At 41.2% G+C, this 21,580-nt stretch overlaps 1 protein-coding gene across 2 annotated transcripts in view; it reads right to left on the bottom strand.

The window, feature by feature from the left end:
* plxnd1 (plexin D1) overlaps window positions 1-21,580 on the bottom strand; it is a 216,134-nt gene that overhangs the window by 50,451 nt on the left and 144,103 nt on the right. For both annotated transcript variants that reach the window (XM_028824793.2, XM_028824794.2), the window contains exon 19: window positions 18,018-18,167. In XM_028824793.2, coding sequence (XP_028680626.2) covers window positions 18,018-18,167 — 150 coding nt within the window. The remainder of the gene's footprint in view (window positions 1-18,017; window positions 18,168-21,580) is intronic.

The raw sequence follows: 21,580 nt of genomic DNA, 5'->3' as shown, positions 1-21,580 counted from the left end.
AATTGGCCCGTGTGTGCTTGGTGTTTGTGTATGTCCTGCGATGGGTTGGCACCCTGCCCAGGATTGGTTCCTGCCTTGTGCCCAGAGTTGGCTGGGATTGGCTCCAGCAGACCCCCATGACCCTGTGTTTGGATTTAGTGGGTTGGAAAATGGATGGATGGATTGTTCTGTGAGCAGTAATGCCTGCTCGGTGATTCTGGATTATTATAGTCCTAACTCTACCTGATAAATAAGCAAATATTTTATTCTAACAAGTTTGGAGCTGGAGCTATTTCCAAATTAACTTTTGGCCAAGTGAAGCAGATGACTGAAGACATTAATTAGAGGTAAGATCATATCATAGATAGATAGATAGATAGATAGATAGATAGATAGATAGATAGATAGATAGATAGATAGATAGATAGATAGAGCTTTATTTGTCCTCAGCAGGGGAATTTGGGCTTTTACAGAAATGCAATAAATACATGAATAAATAAATGGGGCAGCACGGTGGCGCAGTGGGTAGCGCTGCTGCCTCGCAGTTAGGAGACCTGAGGTTCACTTCCCGGGTCCTCCCTGCGTGGAGTTTGCATGTTCTCCCCGTGTCTGCGTGGGTTTCCTCCCACAGTCCAAAGACATGCAGGTTAGGTGCATTGGCGATCCTAAATTGTCCCTAGTGTGTGCTTGGTGTGTGTGTGTGTGGGTGTGCCCTGTGGTGGGCTGGCACCTTGCCCGGGGTTTGTTCCTGCCTTGCGCCCTGTCCTGGCTGGGATTGGCTCGAGAAGATCCCCGTGACCCTGTGGTAGGATATAGTGGGTTGGATAATGACTGACTGACTAAATAAATAAATATTGTTCTACAAAACAAAAAAAGAAAAAGACACACCACAATGATTATAGGGAAGAAACTAAAAAGGCAAAGCCTCTATCTAAGCTAAAGGTAAAAAGAGCATTTGTAGTTACAGTGAGGCTTTATAAAGGCATATTGTCGTAGGCATGAAGGAGCCCCAATAACATTTCTTGACACACTTCTACTAATTAATTAATTGAAAGTATTTAATGCTGTTGTGTCAGAGAGAGGAGGGACAGTTCTGTTCATAATGGCACTCAGTTTTGTTTTTAATTCTCTCTTCTACTACTTTCTCCAGGGGTTAGGGTTAGGCTTATGAACCAAACTGCACCTCCTCTCTCTGACAATACTTATTGATTTAGTGGGCCTCTATTGAAGTGATGTTAAGTCTCAGCACACCACAGTGTGAAAAGTTGCACAGGCCATCACAAAGTGATAGAAGATGTGAAGGATATCACTCTTCACATTAAAGGAACACAGTCTCCTAAGAAAGTCTGCTTTCCCCTTTCTTCTATAGTTCCTCTGTGTTTCAAGATGCCAAGCCTTTCATTGATGTGGACCTCCAAGTACTTGTAGGAGTGGACACCTTCACATCCACTCCGAGCGTAGAGACTCTTCAGTGCGATCACCAGTTCATTGGTTTGGCTGATGGTAAGTTGCTGACTCCTATGCTCTGTCTGTTCCTATTGTCAGTACACACAATTAGTTCAGAATCAACATCATCATCATCATCACCATTTGCTGTGTGTAATGTTTTTGCACAGATTAAGGAAAAGTGTACTTTGTCTAGGTCAGACTTCCATTCATTATCTAAAAATGTAACTGTAACATTGTTTAAGATGATTTAGAAGTGAACTCTTTTGAAAGCACCGATGTAGTTTAGTTATGACACCTACATTTAATCACAGGTAGAAGTTGTAATTTTAACGTTTTTCTTTTGGCAACCTCTCTATTCTTCATGCAGTGCAGGAAATGTTTTGATGAAGATTATATTTAAGGCACAGTTATTCAAAGGATGCAAATATGTTGTCAGTATACACATTTCTAAAGGTTTCCAAAGCATTCAGGGAGAAATTAATGGTTGGTTTCCACTCCATGGTCAAAGCAAGTGGGTACAAGTTCATTTTTATCTGATCTCTTACAAAGTCTCACAGTCTCTATTTAGAATGCAGTAGTAGAAATGAAAGTGAGACAGCCGCATTGCACCCATCTGCTATAGATAAGTGAGGAATTCATTTTTTACCCATGGCCTTTTTGTGTTCCAAATGAGCAAAGTCATAATCACATCCAATGATTTCAAGCAGAATTTGTTTACATTAATTTGAAAGCACTGAAAAAGATATAAACGTTAATTTTCTTTTTTCAACATGAAAATTTGACTGTTGAATACTCTTTGTCAAATCTGATAGTGCATCTTGTCACAAGATCTAACTGGGAACCTTGTCATCAGCTGCTCTCGTCCAGTCAATTTATATTAAATATTCCACAATGCAGGTGGACAGAGGTTTTAAAGGACCAAGAACTGAATGAAGGCAGACAGAAAAAATATTGAAGCAGGGACGAAAAAAGTAATGGCATCTAACCAAAGGAAGTCTAAACAAAATCAAAGTCGAATCTAGAAGGATTGAAGCGCACTATAAACTTTTGTATCCAACAAACTTTTAAACATTTGCATCAATGATGCAATTTTGCGACTGGCAATTCCTGTATTTGTGTTGGCAACTTGATCACAAAATGGTAATGGCCATGAAAAACAAAATGGTGTTGGGGTAAACAATAAAAATACAGTAATTTTTCTACTTCACAAAATGACTTTTCACTAATCCAATTATTTTTATCCACCTGTTCTCTGAGATGAAAAACATAGTCTTCTTTGAAACTAATGCAAACAAACATTACATCTAGAAAAAGAGAAACAAATCCCTGACACCACTGAACCGTGAAAGTGTTGAAAAGAGGATTAACTGTGAGTGTTACACAAAAGGAGAAATAAAACCAGAGGCAGGCCAGACAAGGCACTTGGTCATTTTTCTTGAGTTGATAAAATACCATTGAGCAAAAATGTCAGGGCATCAACCCTGAATTACCATCCATATTACTTCATAGGTTCAGCAATTCCAATTTGAGCTCCTAAAATAATTGGATTAGTGAACTATGAGATCTGCAGTGTTCTTGGGGACATTGTTAATAATAATACAACTCAAGGCCAGTGTTTAAAAATGCTGATAAATTTTCTCATGTATTTTATTATAGCAGTTCACATCCTTTCCCTCATGCCTAGTGTTTCAGGTCAGTGTGGGCCGAAAGCTGTAAAAGCACAGAGTGCGTCCTATGAGACTGTTGTCACGGCTAAAATATTGACTAATGGAAGATTTGAGAAGAAATGTAGGACCTGGATGACATTAGTTGAGGGGACAGAGGCCACAATGAAAAGAGTGTCAGCCCCTTACCCTTTGACAGTCCACAAATGTGGCAGGTAAGTCTGAAAAAGACAAATACCAGGGCAAATCAAGGGTCCGCTGGTTACCTTAAACCATTGCAGTTGGTGGGCCTGCAAAAAAGACTGTCCACCTCTTTACGTAACGCATGAAGACCTTCCACCTGAGCACTAGACATTAGATGCGCTGCTATTGATCCAGGGTGTATTTGGGGTAAATGATACACCCATGTATGAGGGGGTACCCCATACCTTGGGGTACAGAATAACTTACAGTATTCTGTGGCAGTCTGCCAAGTGGCGTTGCTCTGTGTTGTTTGTACTCCATTCCGTGTCAGGTTCTTCTTGGTGCTTATTAAACGTGTTCTGAGATTTTTGTGATGGGTGACCACGAAAAACAGCAAGTCTGTGCTAAATTTTGTTTTCTCTTAGGGAAAACAGCTGCTGAAACTGTAGTGATGCTTGACACTGCTGTTAAAGAGGAAGCTTTATGTAAAACGCAGGTCTACGAGTGGTTTTCACGTTTCAAATGAGGGGAAATGTCACTTGAAGACCAACCAAGATCTGGCCGACCTTCCACAATTAGGAATGATGAAAATCTTGAAAAAGTTCGTCGGACTATTGAAAAGATTCCTGAACTGACGTGTGCGTCTTGGAGTTCTTGCCACCTTCCCTACTCGCCTGATCTTTGCTCCGGGCAACTTTTTCTTGTTCCCGAATATGAAAAAAGAACTCCAGGGAAAGCATTTTTGTACTGTGGAGGAAATCAAAGAAAAATTGCTGCTGACATTGGACAGCGTTCTTCTTCAGCAATTTCAAAAATGTTTCCACCAGTGGAATTCATTCACATGGAGAGTACTTTGAAGGAGACTAAAGTTTCAGTAAGTAAAAATTATTTAAACAATTTTTTTTTAATTCCGGTTATTTTTGGGTACCCCCTCGTATAATTTCTTTGTGTCAGCTTTAGGCACATTTAGAAATTAAGAATATCTACTGTGTGAAAAAAGTTTACTTTGAGTTTTTTGCAAATTTATTAAAAATAAAAAAACTGAGAAATCCCATGTCCATAAGTATTCACAGCCTTTGCTCAATACTTTCTCGATGCCCCTTTGGCAGCAATTACAGCCTCAAGTCTTGTTGAATATGATGCCACAAGCTTGGCACACCTATCCTTGGCCAGTTTCGCCCATTCCTCTTTGCAGCACCTCTCAAGCTCCATCAGGTTGGATGGGAAGTGTCGGTGCACAGCCATTTTAAGATCTCTCCAGAGATGTTCAATCAGATTCAAGTCTGGGCTCTGGCTGGGCCACTCAAGGACATTCACAGAGTTGTCCTGAAGCCACTCCTTTGATATCTTGGCTGTGTGCTTAGGGTCGTTGTCCTGCTGAAAGATGAACCGTCGCCCCAGTCTGAGGTCAAGAGAGCTCTGGAGCAGGTTTTCATCCAGGATGTCTCTGTGCATTGCTGCAGTCATCTTTCCCTTTATCCTGACTAGTCTCCCAGTTCCTGCCGCTGAAAAACATCCCCACAGCATGATGCTGCCACCACCATGCTTCACTGTAGGGATGGTATTGGCCTGGTTATGAGTGGTGCCTGGTTTCCTCCAAACGTAATGCCTGGCATTCACACCAAAGAGTATAATCTTTGTCTCATCAGAACAGAGAATTTTCTTTCTCATGGTCTGAGAGTCCTTCAGGTGCCTTTTGGCAAACTCCAGGCGGGCTGCCATGTGCCTTTTACTAAGGAGTGGCTTCCGTCTGGCCACTCTACCATACAGGTCTGATTGGTGGATTGCTGCAGAGATGGTTGTCCTTCTGGAAGGTTCACCCCTCTCCACAGAGGACCTCTGGAGCTCTGACAGAGTGACCATCGGGTTCTTGGTCACCTCCCTGACTAAGGCTCTTCTCCCCCGATCGCTCAGTTTAGATGGCCGGCCAGCTCTAGGAAGAGTCCTGGTGGTTTCGAACTTCTTCCACTTACGGATGATGGAGGCCACTGTGCTCATTGGGACCTTCAAAGCAGCAGAAATTTTTCTGTAACCTTCCCCAGATTTGTGCCTTGAGACAATCCTGTCTCGGAGGTCTACAGAGAATTCCTTTGACTTCATGCTTGGTTTGTGCTCTGACATGAACTGTCAACTGTGGGACCTTATATAGACAGGTGTGTGCCTTTCCAAGTCATGTCCAGTCAACTGAATTTACCACAGGTGGACTCCAATGAAGCTGCAGAAACATCTCAAGGATGATCAGGGGAAACCGGATGCACCTGAGCTCAATTTTGAGCTTCATGGCAAAGGTTGTGAATACTTATGTACATGTGACTTCTCAATTTTTTTATTTTTAATAAATTTGCAAAAACCTCAAGTAAACTTTTTTCACGTTGTCATTATGGGGTGTTGTGTGTAGAATTCTGAGGGAAAAAATGAATTTAATCCATTTTGGAATAAGGCTGTAACATAACAAAATGTGGAAAAAGTGATGCGCTGTGAATACTTTCCGGATGCACTGTATGTTTTTAATGTATAATAAAATGCATAAAATGTTGTGCCTGCTCCCCTGCTTGATTTCTGTGCACTCTGTTTACAGTCTCTGAGTAAGGTAATGATAAATGACACGTGCAGCCAATCCTGGTTTGGTCTGTGATCAGTGTCAGTCAAAAATTAGTAGCCGGGCCCCTAAACAGCCGAAAATGGGTAGAAGTTAAATCAGGGATATTACAGGTGAAGTGGGTTCCAACTGTGACACCCCGTGACAGAAGAGCCACTCATTTGTAATTTCACTACAAGTACTCTTGGAAATGAGTAATGGAAGCAATGGGTTACGTGTAGAGGATTGGAAGTGAAGGGGGCTTGTAAAAGGGGCGTCAGTCATTTTGAACCTCTAAATATGTGAAAATGCTCTCTAGACGGCCATGAATGTCTTTTTTTCGAAATACTAGATTCAGCTGATTAACTGCCTTTGGCTGAGAGCAATTTCTCACTCTTTTGTCACACTCTATCAGTGGACTCCAGTTTTGCATCAGCTTCAGATGTTTTTTTTTTATTGATTTTCATTTTTTTCTTGTCTTCTGGCAAGGGCACAAGTCACATAATACACATCTGGCGTTCCCCTGCCATTGTTAGCTGCTTCTGTTGGAATGGAGCAGAGTTTCACAACTTTCAAGGCTGGAACAAAGCTTGTTTCAGACGTTGCAGATGTGTTGTGGTCATCCCAGATGAATAACTTTATTTAATGTCTGTCACTGGAAATGGCTGCGACTGGAAAACAGCATCACAGAGCACTTGGTCCTTCCCAGGAAGGGCCTGCAATGAATTTAAAGGCGTGTAGTTTTTATGTGGGGATAGCTGTTGTATATCGTATGACTAAGAACATCCTGAGGACTCAGAGTATCATACTGATGTTTGTGAACTGAGAAAAGATGTTACCTTATTCATAACCAGCTTGGCACCCTGGAAAGGCATGCATGAATCGTGGGCACGGGCAGCAGAAAATGAAGGCTCAGTCAGTTCCCACTTGCAGAAGAATCCCATTTCCCATTCATAGTGATACACTGCCTATAATTTGGGAGCAAAGGCTAGGCTTCCTTATTTTGAAAATGGATAGGGGTGTGATGGTGGCAGAACCCTAAGGTATTACACAGCCTTTTGATGTAAATCCTGTTGCTGAGGCTTGAGGCAGCATTTGCCTTAATATTGTGCAAAATACGATAATCATGGAGAGTGCTACAGTGAGCTCCACCTTTGTTACAGTTCTTGTATACGCCTTATCTTATTTGTATTGGTGTAACAGATCAGATTGGTAACTTCTTTAAACTCTGAGGGAAAAATACAGACGTGTTTGTGCTTGTACTAGAAGAAATATCCGTCTGGGAGGCATGAGTACTGCTTTAAAGAGCAGGTTTTATCCTTTAGTGTAGAACACTTGGAGGTAAATGACAACAAGGGCTATAAACACCTTGAAGAAGGCTGTGAAATGACTTAAGACGCTACATCAATTATCAAAACTCTTCAAAGATTTTGTGTGACATGAGAGAAGTGGCTTGTACTGATTTATTTTGAATAAAACAGCTCTGGTACAATTAATTGGAAACTGATGCTAGTCCAGATGGTATGCTTAGAGAATTTGCCTTGTAAACAGCAAATCATTTTACATTTCCCTGTTGTTGCTGTAAACAGCATGGGATCAAAATGCAAACTAAATGATAATTGACGTAAAAATATTGAAATATATTAAATGAGTTGTGAGTCATTATGGAGATCATACTAATGGGTTTGGGTAACCTGGCAGTAGAGGTGACTGTGTGGAATTTATATGTTTCCCCAGCTTGAGGTAACCAAGCATTGGAAATTTTAGTGGCCATTCAGGAAACCTTTCAGAGTTCAAACTATGGAGAGAATTTGTGATGAAAACATACAGTATTCATTGTTTGTAATGGACACACTGTGCTATAAAAATTGTGTCGTTCTTCGGATGAGATGTAAAACCAAGGTCCTGACTCTCTGTGGTTATAAAAGATCCCTGGGCATCCTTCATAGAGAGTAGGGTGTACCCCGATGTCCAGGCTAAATTGCCCACCATGGCCTAGTCATTCCGGCCTCCTAATCATCCCCTGTCTCTAGTTGGCTATCTCTCTCACCACTCCACCACCTAATGGCTCACTCATGTGTGGTGAGCATACTGGCACAAAAATGGCCAACCACACATTAGTGCTGATTGAAGTGGCTCCCCACTCACTATGTTAAACGCTTTGAGTAGGGAGAAAAGTGCTATATAAATGTAACAAATTATTGTTATTGTTATTATTAAGCAGTTTCTTAAGAAATAAATAGAGAAAGAAAAAAGTAGACCTGAGTGATTCATAAAACACTATTGCTAACAGCACTATTTGATAATTTACTAATTAAAAAAAAATATGAGCAGCATAGGGGTTCTGAGTTTGCTGATTTACAGCACATTGATTCAGACTCATTTCTAGTCAGGGATGCTGTCAGATTGATTAGTCTACATAACGTGCTTCAGAATGTTTGATCAATACTCATTAATCCATAAGGACACAGTGAAAAAATATGCTTTCAGAAAGGTTTGCAAATTTATTTAAAATGAAAAGCTAAAATCTCTCTTTCATATACATACTTAATGTATATATACTACTATATATACATACTTAATTCAGTACTTTGCAGAAGCAACAATTATAGCTTTGAATCTTTTTGTTCTTTGCATGCCTAGAATGCCTCAGTATGTGCGTCTCGGGAACTGCAGGTCTGACATTGTGGTCAGCAGCACAGGAGCGCCGCAGGGGACTGTACTTTCTCCGGAACTGTTCAGTCTATAGTCCTGCCACGTGCAAAAGTTCGCTGACGACACTGCTATCGTGGGCTGCATCAGGAATGGGCAGGAGGAGGAGTATAGGAACCTCATCAAGGACTTTGTTAAATGGTGCGACTCAGACCACTTACACCTGAACACCAGCAAAACCAAAGAGCTGGTGGTGGATTTTAGGAGGCCCAGGCCCCTCATGGACCCTGTGATCGTCAGAGGTGACTGTGTGCAGAGGGTGCAGACCTGTAAATACCTGGGAGTGCAGCTGGATGATAAACTAGACTGGACTGCCAATACTGTTGCTCTGTGTAAGAAAGGACAGAGCCGACTTTACTTCCTTGGAAGTAGCAATAAGATGCTGCAGCAATAAGATGCTGCAGATGTTCTATCAAACGGTTGTGGCGAGCGCCCTCTTCTACGCGGTGGTGCGCTGGGGAGGCAGCATAAAGAAGGGAGACGCCTCACGCCTGGACAAACTGGTTAGGAAGGCAGGCTCTATTGTAGGCACAGAGCTGGACAGTTTGACATCCATGGCAGAGCGACGGGCGCTCAGCAGGCTCCTATCAATTATGGAGAATCCACTGAATCCACTAAACAGTGTCATCTCCAGACAGAGGAGCAGCTTCAGTGACGGACTGCTATCAATGTCCTGCTCCACTGACAGACTGAGGAGATCGTTCCTCCCCCACACTATGCGACTCTTCAACTCCAATGGGAATGGGGGGTTAAACAGTAACATTATGCAAAGTTACTGACTGTTATACCGGCCTCACACTCTCCACCTTGCACTTTTTAACTTGCACTGCGTTTTTATCACTCTTTAATTAATATTGTTTTTTGTATCAGTATGCTGCTGCTGGAGTATGTGAATTTCCCCTTGGGGATTAATAAAGTATCTATCTATCTATCTATCTATCTATCTATCTATCTATCTATCTATCTATCTATCTATCTATCTATCTATCTATCTATCTATCTATCTATCTATCTATCTATCTATCTATCTATCTATCTATCTATCTATCTATCTATCTATCTATCTATCTATCCTTCTAGATTTGAGCCATTCTTCTTGGCAGCTCCTCTCAGCTCTCTTAGCTTGGATGGTAAGTGCCATCTTCAGGTCTCTCCACAGATGTTCTATAGTGTTTAAGTCTGGGCTTTGGCTGGAGTGGTGGCTCTGAGGCTAGGGACCTGCACTGGCAATCGGAAGGTTGCTGGTTTGAATCTTGTAGATGCCAGAAGTGATTCCACTCTGTTGGACTCTTGAGCAAAGCCCTTATCCTGCATTTGCTCCATCCTCGGTATGATGTTAACCTGCAAACAGGTCCTCCCACTTGCAAGGAAAACATGGCGGCTGATGGCCACTGTAAAAAACCTCATAATGCTCCATTCCATTTGAACTAGTGTGGTGCTGAGGTGTCACCCACTGCATGACCGCGCTCAAGTCCTAATTTGGGATGCTGAGGTGGTTTGTCATGTGGCGGGTGCAGCAATGCTGCTGTATCAGTGCATGCTCCCCACCTTCTCTCTCTTTGGCTGGGACATGCAAGACCTGTCAGGGACCTGTTCCGAAGCCACTCTGGTGTTGGTTTGGCAGTCTGCTTCAGATTATTGCCCTGTCCCTACTGCTAAGAAGCACTCCTATAGCATGATGCTGTCGCTGCCATGCTTCACTGTAGTGATGGTATTAGGCAGGTGATGTACAGTGCCTGGTGTTCACCAGACATAGTGCTTGGAGTTCTTGCCTAAAGAGTTCAATTTTAATTTCAACAGACCAAAGAATCGTTCTCCTCATGTTCTCAGTGTCCTTTAAATGCTGTTTAGCAAATTCCAAGGGGGGTTAGCCACTGTATCCTAAAGGTCTAATGTATTGCTGCTGAGATGGTTGGCCTTCCTACAGGTTCTCCAATCTAAGGGAGTACTTCTGAAACTCTGTTAGAGTAACCATTGGTATCTTCGTTACCTCCCTAACCAAGGCCTTTCTTGGATGGTTACTCAGTTTGGCTGGACAGCCATCTCTAAGAAGAGTCCTGGTGGTTCAAAACATACTCCATTTCACAGCTATTGAAGCTCCTTAGAACATTTAAAGTTTTACAAATGTTTTTATACCCTTGCCCTGATCTATACCTCACCAAAATTTGATTGTGGGGATCTATAGAGACTTTCTTGGACTTCATGACTTGTTTTTTGCCCTGCCATGCAGTGTCAATGGACCTTATATACTTAAATCCACGTGTGCCTTTCCAAATGATGTCCAATCAATTCAACTTGCCAAAGATGGACTCCAATCGGGTTCTAGAAACATCTCAAGGAGAATTAAAGCTAGCAGGATTCACCTGATCACAACCTAGAGTGCTACAGCAAAGGGTCTGAAGACTTGTATGAAGGAGAGATTTAAGCTTTTGATTTTTAACAAATTTCCAAACATTTCTGAGAGCATGTCTTTACATTGTCAGTATGAGTTTTCAAGTGTAGACTGATGATCAAAAATGGCAAATTTATCGATTTAAAATTAAATCTACAACACAATAAAGTGTGCAGAAAGTGAAGCATGTTGAATACTTTCTGAATCCACTATAATGTCTTTGTGATGGATAGCCGGCTAAATATTCCGGCCCACACCTCCAGGCCGCCAGGTGGAGCCCTCCCAGCAGCATGGAGGTTCCCCAAATTCCAGCAGGGCCTTATGGACCCTGTAGTTTGTATACACAGCCCTGCTGGATACCTTGGGGACCACCGGGAGTCGCTGTAGGGAGGCTGTCGGACTCTTACGTGCTCTATAACCCGGAAATGCGTCATGATCACATGACAAGAAGAAACAACGTGCTTTCAGGTTGAAGAAACGGACTTTTACCCTGACCCGGAAGTAATAAGGACTTGTGGATTGTGGGACAGGAACACCTCCGGGTCAGGGGGTATAAAAGGACTCTGGGAAAGCCCAGACATTGAGCTGAGCTGGGAGGAAGGGTGGCGAAGTGTCTGGGAGAGGAGGATTGGTTTATTGTATCGATATTTGTATTTGTATGTGTAGTATGGAGTGGAGGGTGCTTTGTGCACATTATTATTATAAAAATAAAAAATCTTTGACTTTTACCTGGTGTTTGGCGTACTACCTGAGGGTTCGAGAGGTCGATAACAGCCTCAACTATTACATCTTACATAACTGAACTATTATCAGTTTTATTTCAGTTTTTGTTGCATGCTTTCTAGGGTTGCTTTCTACCTGTGGCTCAATGCTGTTGGGATTGGCTTTTAAACAGGAAAGCAAATTGATGTTGGTTTTAGAATTAGATTATTATTTTTCTGTTTTGGATGTATTATTTGGAGTCTATCTGTCTGTCACTTGGAAATGACTTCCCCTGGAAAGCCAGGTCAGCCTACTCCTTTTGTCATCTGCTGGCCTTTCGCAGAATCCACACACCCATAAATGATGGCACAGTGACACAACTTTTGTACAGCCAATCAAAAGAAGTTGGAATGGGAACTTATAGAGTGAAATCCCTTCTGGGAATTTAGAACCAGAGAGAGAGGTTGGGATCATGCACTAATATGGTGCTTTGCCACATCCACCACACCTCAGGACCCCAAATGTGGACCTGAGTTCAGCCAGTGACGCCTCAGCACCACACAAGTTTGATTAGAATGGAACAGTGTCAAGTTTTATTTACTGTATATACTCGCGGATAAGTTCTCTCGTGGATAAGTCGGGAGTTGATTTTAACGTATAATTTCTGGTATTTTATAATGTTGGTCATATAAGTCGAATGTGAAAAACTCACGCTATTGGTCCAAGAGATTAAGAAATGCTAACACCCACCTGAGAGAGTCACCATGGAGCATACGCCCTTTTTTTCTATGTGGGTGCGGCAATGCGCTGTATCAACGGGTACTCCTAACCTCTCTCTCTGCCTACTGTGCCTACGTGACCACAAGATAATACCTGAACTGTTCCGAAGTGAGTTTTGCACTGTTTTATGTTTTTTGTATCTCACTCTCATACACCTTTATTATAACAGCATCCCTTACCTACGACGGAGCGTTCAATCAGGAAAAAATATGAAGCTGGTTTTAAATTAAACATTGTTGAAGTAGCGAGTGAAATTGGTAACTGTGCTGCTGCAACAAAATTTGATGCGCCTGAGAAACTGACGCAAGGTTGGAGGAGGTAAGAAATATAAAAATTTTTGAATGGGCGCATAAGTCGGGTTCTGATTTTATGATCAATTTTTCAGGTTTCAAGACCCAACTTATACGTGAGTATATTCGGTATTTATTTTTACAGTGGGTAGAATTCCAGTCCTGCCCCCAACCTCCCGAATTTTCCCTTGCAAGTCGGCGGACCAGCTTGCAGGTTAACGTCATACCCAATTACAGGTTAAGGGCCTTGCTCAGTGGAGTGGACTTCTGGCATTTACAGGATTCGAACCAGCAACCTACCGATTGCTGACGTAGATCCCTAGCCTCAGAGCCACCATTACTAGAAACCCAAGAAAAACATCCAACAAATAAAATGCACCCCCGTGACCCTGTGTTCGGATTCAGCGGGTTGGAAAATGGATAGATGGATGGAAATAAAATGCAGCAGTACAGCCTCCATGCCATGTCTTCATTTAATTGGTTTTGTTCTTATTTCTAGTGAACTGATTTAGTAGCTGGAGTGGGAGACTCTTATATTCTGCCACTTACTTGACCACTCTTTGAAAATACATTTTTGCATTTTCAGGTATTGTCCTTAAAAAAATCACTCTTTCTCAAGTTTTTTATTCATTTTTAGGGTGATTTGTCTCTTAAGATAATTGAAGATGTTTACAAAGCCAACCTACAGTGTAAGGCTTTACAGGAGGGTGTGAGTGTTTGTGCGTGTGTTTGTGTCAAAGCTATCTCAGATTTTAAAAGCTTTCTGCTTGCACAGACTGCTGATATCTACAAATAGATGAGTACATTTTATGCTAACTCTGAAGATATGAGAACTTTATTTTTTTTAAGACTGGGCCTCAAAGCCAAATTATGGTATTGTAGCCCCTTGGCTGACAGACAATTTTTATCATTTTGGTTTATGGTTTTGGTTGAACAAAGTGGGTTATTCTTTTTTTTAAGCCACTCTGTTAAAGAGTCTAGTCTGAATTTAATTTACCACAAGCTAACTTAATGCTTTCCCAGTAATTTCTCTCCTGCTGACATGACTAACAGAAATTGAAAGAAAAGGACTTTTATTTGAAAAGGCCAAAATCACACGAGACTAACAAGTAGAAGCAACTCATTGTATTTTAAATGACCCAGTAGACTATGTGAAATAATGAACTAAAAGAAAAATGTTTCCCGTAGAAGAGCTATATTAGTGCATTATATACATATACTGTATGAATACCCACTGATATTAAAGGAAATTTTAATGGGAGAGAGTGCTGTCCTGGCATGCACCCAGAATAATGGAAATGAAGCCGAATTTTTCGTTCTGCTTACTTAAAACAACAAAACACACAAGTGAGGGAATATAGTAGAATGGACAAATCAGAATTGACATTTCTTTACCAGTGGGAGCCCTGGTCTGTCAGGTGAGGTGGCTATATGACTTGCCTTCATCCTAAATACCACAATAAACCACTCTTCCTCTGCTATTTCATCCCTTCCCCAACCCAGGGTTCTCTTTCTCCTGTCTCTGAGTCTACCCCAGCCATCTGCCTGATTCCAAATTAATTCCCCTTACTTGAGATTGCTTCCAGGCCAAGCATCAGAATTTTTTTAGGGTCAAGGACAACCAGGTTTGGCTACAGGGACACAATACTACGATTACTATTAGTAGCCTAATATTTCCGAAAGTGATTTAAAAGATCTGGCCATTTTACAATTGTTCAAACACACACTCACCGGGAAACTTATTAGGAACATCTCTACACCTGCTTATCCATGTAATTATCTAATCAGACAATCAGGTGATGGAAGTGAAATACATAAAATCATGCAGATACAGTTTAGGATCTTCAGTTAATGTGCACATTAAAATAGGGACCAGAATAGGGAAAAATTATTTTGACCAGGGCATGAATGTTGGTGCCAGATGGGCTGGTTTGAGTATTTCTATAACTGCTGAACTCCTGGGATTTTCAGGCACAACAGTCTTTGCAGTTTACCCAGAATGGTCCAAAAACAAAAAACACCCAATGAGTGGCAGAAACACCTTGCTGAGGAGAGAGGTCAGAGGAGAATGACCAGACTGGTTTGAGCTGACAGAAAGGCTATGGTAACTCAGATGACCACTCTGTACAACTGTGAGGAGAAGAACAACATCTCAGAATGCCCAACACGTCAAACCTTGAGGCAGATGAGCTCTAACAATAGAAGATCATGTTGTGTTCTACTCCTGCCAGCCAAAAACAGAAAGCTGAGGCTGCAGTGAGCACAGGCTCGCCAAAACAGTACGGCTAAAGACTAGAAAAAAATAGCCTGGTGTGATGAATCTTAATTTCTGCTGAGGCACACAGATGGTAGAGTCAGAATTTGGTGCTGGCCATCCTTGTGTCAACAGTCCATGCTGGTGGTGGTGGTGGTGGTGGTGTAATGGTGTAGGGAATGTTTTCTTGCCATAGTTTGGGATCATTAATACCAATTAATCATCGCCTTTATGCCACAGCCTATTTGAGTACTGTTGCTGACCATGTGCATCCCTTGATGTCCACAATTTAACCATCATCGAACGGCTACTTCAAACATGATAACGCACCATGTTTCAAAGTGAACTGATTTCATGAATATGGCAATGAGTTCAGTGTTCTTCATTGGATTTCCCAGTCAACAGATCTGAATCCATTAGAACACTGGGAGATTCACCGCATGAATGTGAACTTGATAGATCTTCAGAAATTGTGTGATTCAATTACGTCAGCGTGGACCAGAATCTCAAAGGAATAATTCCAAAATTTTGTGAAATCCCTGCCATGAAGAATTGAGACTGTTTTGAGAGCAAGATGAGACCCTGCCCAGTATTAGTGGAGTGTTCTTAATAATTTGTGTAGTGAGTGTAAATTAAATTGACTGGAAAGTCTAAATTGGCAATGAAAAAGTGACTGTGGGTGTGTGGGAGAGTGTAGTTTATGATGGACGGTTGCCCTGCCTACAGCTTTCTCCTGCTTTGTGCAAATTGATGCTAGAATATACTATTGATTTTGTGTGACAAATGTTTGGATAAGCAAGTTCTTTAAATGGATAGATGGTTTAATATAGTATAATAAGATATAATCTTTATAGAATGCGTGATTTATTAAAATAAAAGCGGCAACTGTCATTTTCTTTCAGATAGATAAGAACCATAAGAATAGAAGCTAAAACTAGAAATAAGAGACTTGAAAACATTCCATAAATATTTAAAGGGGATACTAAACTGAAGAACTTGAAGAATATTAAAGAAAATGGCTGGAGGGGTTACTTTTTGGGGGCATATTTATCTGGCCAATCTGCACACTTTTTACATGCACTACCAATAGCATATCCTGCTTCACACGGTCCATTAAGGCTACTTTTACTGAGTTCAGGTGTTTCAGCCTCTTCCTTTGTTAACAGGTGCATCGACTTAAGAATATAGCCATGCAATCTCTATTAATGAACATTGGCAGTAGAACAAGTTGTACTGAAGAGCTCAGTGACTTTAAATGTGGCACTGTCATAGGACGCCATCTTTGTCAGAAGTTTGTATGTGAAATTTTTGGTCTTTTAGATCTGGCCCAGTCAACTGTAAGTGCTATGATTAGGATGTGTAATGAGTGTCAGATGAACAACTGCTCAGCCACGGTAGGCCATGCAAACTCACAGAACAGGGCCGCAAATACAAAATACTTATCTTCTGTTACATCACTCACAAAAGGGCTCCAAACTGCCTCTGGAAGCAACATCAGCACAAGAACTATGTGTCAGGAGCTTCGTGAAAAGGCACTTCCAAGTCGAAGCAGCTGCACACATGTCTAAGATTACCACATGCAATGCCGAGCATTGGGCGGAGTGGTGTAAAGTATGGCCTCTGGAGCAGTGAAAACACGTTTTCTGAACAGATGATGAAGTGATGAATCATGCTTCATTATCTGGCAGTATGGTGAAGAAATCTTGGTTTGGTGATTGCCAGAAGAACACAACCATCTGGAATGCTTAGTCCCTACTGTAAAGTTTGGCAGAGGAAGGATAATGGTAGGGTTTAGACTAGGCCTCTTGGTTCCAGTAAAGGGTAATATTAATACCACAGAAGAGAAAGACATCCATCCATCTATCCATTATCCAACGCGCTATATCCTAACTACAGGGTCACGGGGTGTCTGCTGGAGACTTTTTTGACATTTTAATTGCGCACCTCCAATTTTGTGGCAACAATTTGAGGAAGAGCCTTTTCTGTTTTAGCATGGTTTGGTAGTGAGTTTGGAGGAGGAACTTGGCATTTCTGTGAGGAATTTGAACACCGATTACCAGATCTTCTTGTCCAAATGTCTGTTTTAAAGTCCCACAGACACAATCCAACATCTTGTGGAAGCCTTCCCAGAAGAATGGGGGTGATTATAGCTGTAAAGGGGATGTCAACTCCATATTAATGCCCATTGTTTTGGAACAGGATGTCCAGTAAGCTCATATTGGTGTTATGATCATGTTTCCACAAACTTTTGGCTATACAGTGTAGCTGTGATAACAGCTTCTTTTACTCAGGATTTAAAACAAAGCTTACATAAAACAAATGCTGATTAACTTTAATAAAACCTGACGTTCGTTCATCACATACACTCTCAGTACATGGCAAGCAGCTGAGTTTCACAGAGTATCGTGTAGACACCATCATACTACTTCAAGGGTGCCTCAACAAAAAGCTGACTTGCACTGTTTTTGCCTGAATCAGTTCTTATAACATGAGGGCCAATGGCGAGAGCTTCTGCCATTTCTTGGAGCCATGAAGAATGTGTTATTCCTAACTGGAAGTGGTATATTTTTAGGTCTATGTACAATCAGTGAGCGTTCTGCTAAATGAATAGCTGCTTATCACACACTGCTACCTATTAACCTCTTATGATAGGAAAGGGAACCGTGATAACAGCTTAAAGACAGACTCTCATTCCATGTTAATTCTACTCTCTTTGCAGAATGAATTCTGCCACATTTAACTGCACAAAAGCCTTGAACAAAAAGTCCTGAACCTCAAGATATGTACAAAATGAAAGGTAACATCATTTAGGCGGTGAGTGATAAGAAACAAGGTCTTCTTTTGATGAGATTAGACACTGGTATGCATAAAATAACTACTACAGCTACATTGAATAATGACGTCTAACTAGGGATTCGATGGTTTTAAGTCTGTTCATGGAAATGGTACAGCAGTCTAATAACTTAATTGTACAACACTCACAAAATACTAAACCATAACAACATTCCATACTGTGCATGAACTATTCACTTACAATGACTGGCAGTTCACGTTCTGTTGAGCTGAGGGATCCATTGATGGTGCAGTGGAAGCTCTTCTCACTGATGAAGCTAATTTCACAGGGGATGGAGCCAATCATGACTTTGTACTCTTCGACTTGAAAATTCAGATTATTTGTCCCTTTCTGAAAATGAAAACATGAATATATTAGAAACAGCTAATGTAGCCTTTTATTCCATTCAGAAGCCAAACTCTATTACTCTCTCCATTTCCTTTTAGTCACATATCCCATCCAGCATTGGGAGTCTATCCAACTGCAAACCTCGCTCTTACATGCAGTGTGATTCAGTGGTTAAAGTGCTCGGCTGTAAAACCAAAAATGGCAACACACACTGTGTGACTCTGAGCAAGTCACACTACCTACTGGTCCTTCAGTTTTGTAGGAAAAAGGAAACAATTGTACTGAGACTTGATAGTCAGCATTAGGTAAGAGCAGCAGAGTGGCAGCACAGTGCAGTGATCATCCCTGCTGCTTATCAGCCTCATTGACAAGGTTTTAAATCCTAGTCTGGTCTCTGCCTGTTACGTTGCTATGTTCTCCCAGTACTCCCATGACTTTCCACCAGTGGTTTGGCTTCCTCACACCTACTAAAGGAGTGCATGCTAGCTTGTCTGGTGACTCTAATCTGATGTGGTCTGAGTAAAGATGAGTTTCAGTGAGGTTTGTTTTAAATGGCTGGCAGCCTGTCCAGAGCTAGACTTTGGCTTCTTGCAACCTTTTCATAGAAGAAGTAGGTTCAGAAAAAGGATGAATGAATGCATCAAACCATTAGCTAAAAAAATGAGACAATTAGGAGATGTTTGATTTTTGGGTGCATTTCATACACTTTCAGAAGCAACAATATGTGATAAAGGAGGCCATCAAAATCCATGCATTTATATTTATGTCAGGCAGAAACTAGCTCTGGGCTGGATGCCAGTCTATAACAGGTCACACTGGTGCACACACCCACACTCACACTGCATGAACTTAGTGTTGCAAATCACCCTAATGGCATCCCTTTATATTGTGGCAAGAAATAAGAGAGCCTGCAGGAAAGACTGAGGGAATCGTGTGAAGAGCAATCGGCTGCAGTTAGTTCAGAATAAAGCTGCAAGAATCTCAAGCAGCAAAATAAAATCTGAGCACTTGTCACCAGTTTTAGCATCATTACACTGGTTACCAATGTACTTTAGAATATATTTGGAAATATTATCGATGGTATGTAAAGTTCAAAACAATCCTGCTATATCCCCTAGGGGACAAATAAAGTTCTATCTATCTATCTATCTATCTATCTATCTATCTATCTATCTATCTATCTATCTATCTATCTATCTATCTATCTATCTATCTATCTATCTATCTATCTATCTATCTATCTATCTATCTATCTATCTATCTATCTGTCTGTCTTTTGGAGTGCCTATCCGTCTACATTCCCAGCCCCTCCACCCCAATATCTTGAAACATTCTTACATATAGCTAATTTTTAAATTGCATTTATTTCAGTACTAACAAAATACCTGAGGCGAAGTATTGCTTTAAAATTTTTATTAAGAAGAAAAGTAAACCTTTTTAAACTGAGGGAAAATATCCCAATAATTATTTGTCAAGGATCTCTTTGTATACCACGTTGTCAGTTCGGCCCTCCAGTTGTAATATGACCAAGCTGTGCGCTGAGCTTACTCTTGAGCATGTAACGTATAGTTGGCCAAGTGAAAAGCAATCTTGCCTCAAATCAATGCCAACCTTTTGTAGGGTCTGTCCCTAAGACTTATTAATTGTCATTGTGAAGCAGAGCCTTACTGGAAATTGGAGGCGTTTGAATTGAAATGGGTTTTATCGATAACTTCGCATCCAGCTTTTGAGAGTTTAAACATTCATAAACATCAAAGTGTCCACTACTCAAATCGTCACCTGTGAATCTAAGATGTTTAAGAGGCATTGGCAGTTGTCCAAAGGTGTAAAACATTTGGCCATTTCAGTACACTTGAAAGCGACAACTGAACAATTCAGCGGCAGCCATCAACTCACATGCGGAACCATAGGTGAAGAGCTTAAGCATTTCACTCTTCTAGTGCTCCTGTGTAGTATAATGATCTCCTGTACCATCATCAGTCCACACCTTGAACCTGTCCCAGTCATTCAATACATAAGACACAATGTTCCTCCGGATATCAAGAGTGAGCCTGATATGGCAGTGCAATATGTAACACAGAGAATGGAAAAGGCAGTCGTCATCTCTGGGCATGGAAACCACTCGGTAAGTGACAGTTCTTTGATCGATGGTGATCACCTCGATAGACATGTTAATGGGGGTACGGTTGGAACGATAAAGGAAATGGGTACCTGAACAATGTAAACTAAGTCTAAAATACCTACACAATAACTATAATCGTAATAAACGAACAATAAAACAGCGGAAAAGCCTTGGATTAAATAAAATGGCTGCAGTTATCAGCAGGGAGACGTGAATACCGTGGCGAAACAAGGAAGGGAATGAAGAGACCAGAGAGACAGACGGCCTTATATAGGCAGGCAACCAACTACGTGGGAGGCGTGGGGATGGGGGACCCAACGCCGCCTCACACAGCGACCAAGCTGCAGGTTATGGACGTATATATGTACGTAAGTAGGATTCAGTTTGCGTTGGGAACCCGCGTACCAAATTTCTTGAAGATGGGCCCATAAGTAACAAAAACCATTGGAAAGTTCAATATGGCAGCCAACAGTGGCGTCATACCACTGAAATAAGTACATACATCAGTTTCGGTTAACGCAGGGAAGCCGCCTACCAAATTTCGTGAAGATGGGGCCATAAATAAGAAAGTTTAACATGGCGGACGTTGTCGACCGTTATGACTGTTACGCGTAGAATTTCGAAATGAAACCTGCTTAACTTTTGTAAGTAAGCTGTAAGGAACGAGCCTGCCAAAGTTCAGCCTTCTACCTACACGGAAGTTAGAGAATTAGTGATGAGTGAGTCAGTGAGGGCTTTGCCTTTTATTAGTATAGATTTATTGCACTGCCTTGCACTTTCTACGCAGATCTTTGCGTTCTTTGTCTTGTATTTATCTCTTATTAGGTGTGTACTTACAGTATGTCTGTCGTGTAACTCTTTCTGTGCAAGGACTCTTAGCCAATAAATGTGATTCTGGTTCTAATAGTGGCCTGCCTGCTTATTATTCCAAAAGTGAAGCATGAAAGAAGTGGCGAGGTGACCTTTTGCTGTTACGCACCACAAATCTGGAATACTTTACCAACACCAGACTAATTCCATGAAACATTTCAAAAAACTCCTATAACAACACTTTTTTTTTAATTTGGCATTTTAGTTAGACATCTAAAAAGATTGTATATGTAATGCAATATCATTTACTTTATATTTGCAATCATTATTTCTATCTATTCATTTCTATTTTTCTCTGCTTTGTTTTCCTTTTTTTTGGTGTCATCTGATCAAAGCACTAGGCAGCCACCTGTGATGTTGGAATGAAAGCAGACACCCCAAATATGCACAAACCCCACTGCATCGAATCTTCTAGGAAGAAACC

This window comes from Erpetoichthys calabaricus, chromosome 18, assembly GCF_900747795.2.
Source record: "Erpetoichthys calabaricus chromosome 18, fErpCal1.3, whole genome shotgun sequence".
Taxonomy (NCBI): Eukaryota; Metazoa; Chordata; class Cladistia; order Polypteriformes; family Polypteridae; genus Erpetoichthys; species Erpetoichthys calabaricus.
This window is presented reverse-complemented; position numbering and strand designations above follow the sequence as displayed.